The following is a 5,945-nucleotide window of genomic DNA, read 5'->3' as shown; positions in this document are numbered from 1 at the left end:
CAGCCTTTCATATCTCACACGGAAGATGACCCTCTCCACGGTGTCCTTCTTGCGTATAACCAACGACACTGCGTTTTTGAGGGGCTTTGTGACATCTAGCTTGATCCTGACGTGGACGAAATTTCCTTCAAAATTTTGGGATTTTGGTTCAGCATAGATAAAATCACCAACTGTAGCCGACAGCGCCTTGACCTTAGGGAAAAAACCGTCTGGTAGGTCATGGATCTGAAGCCATATATCTATCTTGTTTAGCTCGATCAACGAGGGCTTCGTGAATCCATCATACGGAGCCATGATTACGGCTTTCCCTTTGTACTGCCATGGACCTTCCTCCGTCACCCGTTCCCAGTCTCCAAGACAGAAAACTGCATTGTATAGAGATTGTCCTCAAGCGGCCTGATCTTCACCTCCCGGGCCAAGTCCCAAGCCACACGCATGTTCCTATAGAACCAATACTGACTATAGGGTTTATCTGTGTGAACCCTAGCCAACGCCATCCACCGGGTTGCCTCCCGTGGCAGTTCATCCTCTTCGTTGACAACATCCTGCAGATCATCCTCTTTCAGCCCCAATTCCGCCATCAGTTCTTCCAGATCGGAAGTTGCCACCGATCCCGTTGGAGTCGTCGCCATTGATTCCTCTTACCCGTGGGTTTCTGTCCGCGGGCGGCAAGGTTGTCAGAATCGCGATTCTGTTATACGATTCTACGACTTTACGATCCAAACTAACCCCTCCGATTCTACGATTTTACTTCATAGAATCTACGTTTCTACGATCCTGATAGTGAAGATTCTACGATTTGCGATCCTACCATCGGAGCTCCGATCCGATTCAAAATCACGATTCTGACAACCTTGGCGGGCGGTATAGACCCTAGCAAAACCCCACCCGCGTCGCGCCCCGAGACCCTTGCGAGCCTTGGCCGCCGGCACGGCGAGGGGGAGCAGGGGAGATGCGTTCTCTACGGGGGGAGGGAAACGCCGCCGCCGAGAGGATAGGTAAAACCCTAACGAGAGGGGAAATTTTTGATAGCAGAGAAGCTCGTATGCTGGTAATGTTCGCTGGGTAGAAAAATTGGAAGGAGAGCAGGCCCCCAGCCCCCAAGCCCAGTTTACTCCAAACAATACGCCGACCCAGCCCGCCAAGAGTCCAGCTCGACCATCTCTTCAGAAAAAAAAATCCTATCATAAAAAATCCCTTCCGAACCCCAAACCCTAACCCTCTCCGCCTCAATCTACAGTCCTTCCGCCCTCCCCCTCCGCCCTGCACGCCGCACGCCGTCGCCCCCTCCACGGCTTCCGCCGCTCAACGCCTCCCTTCTCCGCTAGATCCGAGGCTACTCCGCTCCGCCGGCGCGACTCAAGGCAAGGTAAAGTCGACCTGATCGAATTTCTCTCCTAGTTAGCATTGCATCCCGGCGGCCAGCGCTCTCGACGCCGCCGCCTTGTTGCGCGCCATCCCGCCGCCGTGTCCTAGCCCTAGCCGCCTACGAGAGGACGGGCGCCACCCCGACTCCGTGGGATGTCAAGACTCTATGCTTAGCCGACGTATCGTGTTTTGGTCGCGCCCCCTTGCGATTCCTCAATCCAGTTGGTTTATGTTTAGGTTAAACCGTATAGTTTATAGGTCTAGCTCTATGCTCATCGACGCGAACTTAGTTGTCTTGGTTAACTGCTTCTGATGAGCTATTGTTTGTCTTGAGGTTGATTATCCATCTGAATCAGTCCCTAAGCATGGTTCTTCTATTCAGTTAGAGTCAATTATGTGTTATGAGGATACAAGTTATTCGTTCTGCTAGCCTGTGGTTCAGATATACTCCGTGTGATTTCTTCTGTAGTTTGTTCTGATTATAATTATAATTCTTTCTCTGCCTGTATTATTTTTGCAGAGCTTTGAATCTAGTTGAAGGAAAACAAACAGACAACAGCCATGGCGTCTCGTTTTTGGGGACAGGTACTTAGTCGCTGACTCCAATTCTTTGGTGCAGTAACTAATATGTATAAATTTCATCCTCGTCAAATGCATTAATACCTTTTATCTTTGTTCTGTTCTACCCAATATCAGGGAGACAGCGACTCCGAGGAGGAGGTGGACGATATTGAGTCAGAACAAGGGAGCGATAGTGAAAAATCAGAAGCTGGTGATGGGGGTCGTGATGTGTCCAAGAACCGCTATTTGAATTCAGATGACAGTGACGACTCTGATACTGAGAGTCATCGTGTGATTCGCTCGTTGAAGGACAAGCGCAATGATGAGATGAAAGCTACTACCGACCAGATGCGCAATGCAATGAAGATCAATGACTGTATTAGCTTGCAAGAGAGTTTTGACAAGCTCAATAAGCAGCTTGAGAAGGTTGTTCGTGTCAACGAATCTACCAAAATTCCAAATAGGTACATCACAGCTATTGTATTACTGGAGGACTTCCTTGCTGAGGCCCTTGCAAACAAGGAAGCCAAGGTGAAGATGAGCAGCAGCAACGCCAGGGCACTCGTTGCAGTGAAACAAAAACTTAGGAAGAACAATAAGCAGTATGAAGACCTGATCCAGAAGTGCAGAGATAATCCAGAGAGTTTTGAAGATGACATTGCAGATGAAAAGGTTTTGGATGATGATAGTGGTGATAATGGTAGTGACGTAGATATTGTGGATCCTGAACCAGATCGAGATGACAGTAGCGATGACAATAAGGGTAATCTGGGTGGAGCCTGGGAAAAGAAGTTGAGCAAGAAAGATAAGATTATGGACAAACAGTTCTTGAAAGACCCCAGTGAGATTACATGGGATATTGTTGATAAAAAGCTTAAGGAGATTGTGGCGTCGAGAGGTAAGAAGGGCACTGGGAGAATTGAGCGTGTGGAGCAGCTAACATTTTTGACTCGTGTGGCAAAAACCCCTGCCCAGAAGCTTGAAATTCTTTTTCATGTGATTTCTGCTCAGTTTGATGTCAATCCTAGCTTACTTGGTCATATGCCGATCAACGTGTGGAAGAAGTGTGTTGATAATATGCTTCTTGTGCTTGATATAGTGCAACAATATCCTAATATTGTTGTAGACACCTCAGTGGAGTCTGATGAGAAGGAAACTCAGAAGGGTGCTGACTACGATGGAACGATCCATGTTACAGGTGACCTCGTTGCGTTTCTGGAGAGAATTGACTCTGAATTTTTCAAGAGCTTACAGTGCAGCGATCCATATACAAAAGATTATGTTCAGAGGCTTAGAGATGAACCCTTGTTTTTGGTGGTTGCACAGAATGTCCAAGATTACCAAGAAAGGGTTCAGAACTTTAAGGCTGCTGCAAAGGTTGCATTGCGTCGTGTTGATCTAGTCTACTACAAACCTCAAGAAGTGTATGATGCAATGAGGAAACTGGCTGAGCAGACCGAACTTAGCATGGATGATGGAGATACTGAGGCTGGTGAGGAGCATCAAGAAACTGATGACAATAGGGGACCGCCACCATTTGTTGTGATTCCAGAGGTTGTGCCTAGGAAGCCTACTTTCCCACCAAGCAACAGAGCTTTGATGGATGATCTGATGTCTCTGATTTACAAGTATGGAGATGAAAGGACCAAAGCCCGAGCAATCCTGTGTCAGATATATCACTATGCAATCTCTGATGAATTTTCAGTGGCTCGTGACTTGATCTTAATGAGTCGTTTACAAGATGGGGTTCAACTTATGGACATATCATCACAGATTTTATACAACAGGGTCATGGCCCAACTGGGGTTATGTGCTTTCAGGGCTGGTTATATTGCTGAAGCTCATGGTTGCCTGTCTGAGCTATATTCATTTGGGAGAGTGAAAGAGTTGCTTGCGCAAGGGGTACAGCAGAGCCGATACCATGACAAAACTCCTGAACAGGTGAACTTCCTACCCCCAGAACACGCACTTTCTTTGTCCCTTATTTGGGTAGCCACACACTGGTCAGTATGTTGTCACCTAGTCCTACATAAAACATTCATAGTTGGAAAAGTGCCACCATTGAGTTATTTCTGTACCAGAACAAGTCTGTTTACAGAATTCCTCGATAGACTTTCTATTCGTGCATTTATTTGTTATTTCATTACTTGCTATTCGTTCTTTTTGAATTTTCAAATACTTGAATCCTGATTTTACACGAAATGACTCTGATGTTTCATCCATATTGAAAAGATTATCAACTCTTATTCCAAGTATCTTGATAACTGATATATCCGCTCCAATTCTTGGGTTTAGCTACAGGATTTAATATATAAAGCTGTGCTGAGAAGATATTACTATGTACCAATATTTTTTGAACACTATGTAGTTACTTTTGCGCTAGTGATCATCACTTCTCACACTATCGTTACTCTTATTCTTGCAGGAAAGACTTGAGAGGAGAAGGATGATGCCTTACCATATGCATATAAATCTTGAACTTTTGGAAGCCACACACTTGGTTTGTGCTATGCTAATTGAGGTCCCCAACATGGCTGCCAGTGCTTTTGATAAGCGAAGGCCTATGAGCAAAACATTCCACAGGCTTCTTGAAATTAGTGAGAGGCAGACTTTTGTTGGTCCTCCGGAGACTGTGAGGGACCATGTATTGGCTGCCACAAGAGCCCTCACTAAGGGTGACTACGAGAAGGCTTTCAGTGTCATCAGTTCACTCGATACCTGGAAGCTTTTGAGGAACAAGGAACATATTCTTGAAATGCTGAAGCTTAAGATCAAGGAAGAGGCTCTCAGAACATATCTGTTTTCTTACTCGTCTTGCTACGAGTCCCTGAGCCTTGACCAGCTCACTACAATGTTTGACCTCAGTGAGAAACAGGCTCACAGCATTGTTAGCAAGATGATGATGCATGAGGAGCTTCATGCAAGCTGGGACCAACCAACGACGAATTGCATCATTTTCCAGAACGTGTATCAAACTAGGCTGCAGGGACTACTCTTCCAGATGGCTGATAGGCTCTCTGTCCTTGTGGAGAGCAACGAGAGGGCGTATGAGGCTAGGACTGGTGGCGCCCTTGAGGGTGCACCGCCCAGGCGCAGGGGTGGTGATGGTCAAGACTCGTACGGTTTGAGCAAGTGGCAGGAGAACTTTGTATCATCACAAGGGCGGCGAGGCGGTGGGAGGTCAGGCTATGCCAGGCGAACCGGAGGTTCTGGACGTGGAGGTGGTTACCAAAACGACAGGAGTGGCCAGGGATCCCGTGGAGGCTATGGTGGTGGCGGTTCACGGTTCCACGATGGAAGAGCCCGCACGCAGTCTGGTATGCCATCTAGAGGGGATAGGGGTGCACGCTTGGTGAGCCTGAGCAGGTAGAGATTAGAAGGAACATACATACAGTAGACATATCAAGGCACATCAAGTTTTGAAGCACTCCATTAGAGAAAGTTTTGAAGCACTTCATTATTATTAGGGAAAAGAAGATTTGAAGCACCAGTTTTCTTCCATAGTTTAGAAATCGTTGACCGTTCTGAACCTAGACAATCCGTTTGCTATATTTTCTTGGTAGCTTTTGATCTGAATCTGTCAGGAAACTCAAACTGAGTTATCCGGTTTGTATTGTGGGAGCAAGGACCATGTGCACACTCCTGCATTTGAAAAAAAGGTTTAGACTATGCAGTGTTAGCTTTTTGTTTGATATTTGTGTTGTGTTGTGGCTGATTTTGTTCGTGATTTTTGTTGGATTTCCTAGGTGTGACGGTGAAGAGACCCTGACTGTGTTGCTTTATATATACACAAATCAGACCTTGGTCTTTAATCCTCTGCGTGGATGTAGGTCGATTTCTGACTTTCGGCTGTAAAAGGGTGCTACTTACGTCACCCGGCGGCCGCCAGTTAGACTTGGTTGGGTTCTCGACCAGAGCCGTGGATGGGCTGCCTGGTTCGGGCCGCCATACGCGGGGAGTCTATGAACAGTTTGGTGTCCATGGTAGTGCACGCCTATCCTGGGCTCCTTTGTTCT

At 46.7% G+C, this 5,945-nt stretch overlaps 1 protein-coding gene across 2 annotated transcripts; it reads left to right on the top strand.

The window, feature by feature from the left end:
- The first annotated feature begins 1,213 nt into the window (after positions 1 to 1,213).
- On the top strand, positions 1,214 to 5,644 carry LOC119303300 (eukaryotic translation initiation factor 3 subunit C-like). Of its 2 annotated transcripts, XM_037580418.1 has the most exons (5): positions 1,214 to 1,369; positions 1,889 to 1,953; positions 2,065 to 3,870; positions 4,355 to 5,281; positions 5,514 to 5,644. In XM_037580418.1, exons 2-5 carry the CDS (start codon positions 1,930 to 1,932, stop codon positions 5,592 to 5,594), a joined length of 2,838 nt encoding a protein of 945 aa, XP_037436315.1. In that variant the 5' UTR covers positions 1,214 to 1,369; positions 1,889 to 1,929; the 3' UTR covers positions 5,595 to 5,644. The 2 variants fall into 2 exon arrangements, with proteins under 2 accessions (XP_037436315.1, XP_037436314.1); XM_037580417.1 differs by having other exon boundaries at positions 4,355 to 5,623.
- The last annotated feature ends 301 nt before the right edge of the window (positions 5,645 to 5,945 follow it).

This window comes from Triticum dicoccoides, chromosome 5A (genome assembly GCF_002162155.2).
Source record: "Triticum dicoccoides isolate Atlit2015 ecotype Zavitan chromosome 5A, WEW_v2.0, whole genome shotgun sequence".
NCBI lineage: Eukaryota > Viridiplantae > Streptophyta > Magnoliopsida > Poales > Poaceae > Triticum > Triticum dicoccoides.
The sequence above is the reverse complement of the archived record's forward strand: the minus strand, read 5'-3'. Positions and strand labels throughout refer to the sequence as shown.

Excerpts from the sequence above, each read along its gene's own strand:
- LOC119303300 (XM_037580418.1), top strand. The coding sequence starts at position 1,930 with ATGGCGTCTCGTTTTTGGGGACAG. Across the intron at positions 3,871-4,354 it reads ATGACAAAACTCCTGAACAG|GAAAGACTTGAGAGGAGAAG; the intron begins GTGAACTTCCTA and ends TTATTCTTGCAG. Across the intron at positions 5,282-5,513 it reads GGGATAGGGGTGCACGCTTG|GAAACTCAAACTGAGTTATC; the intron begins GTGAGCCTGAGC and ends TGAATCTGTCAG.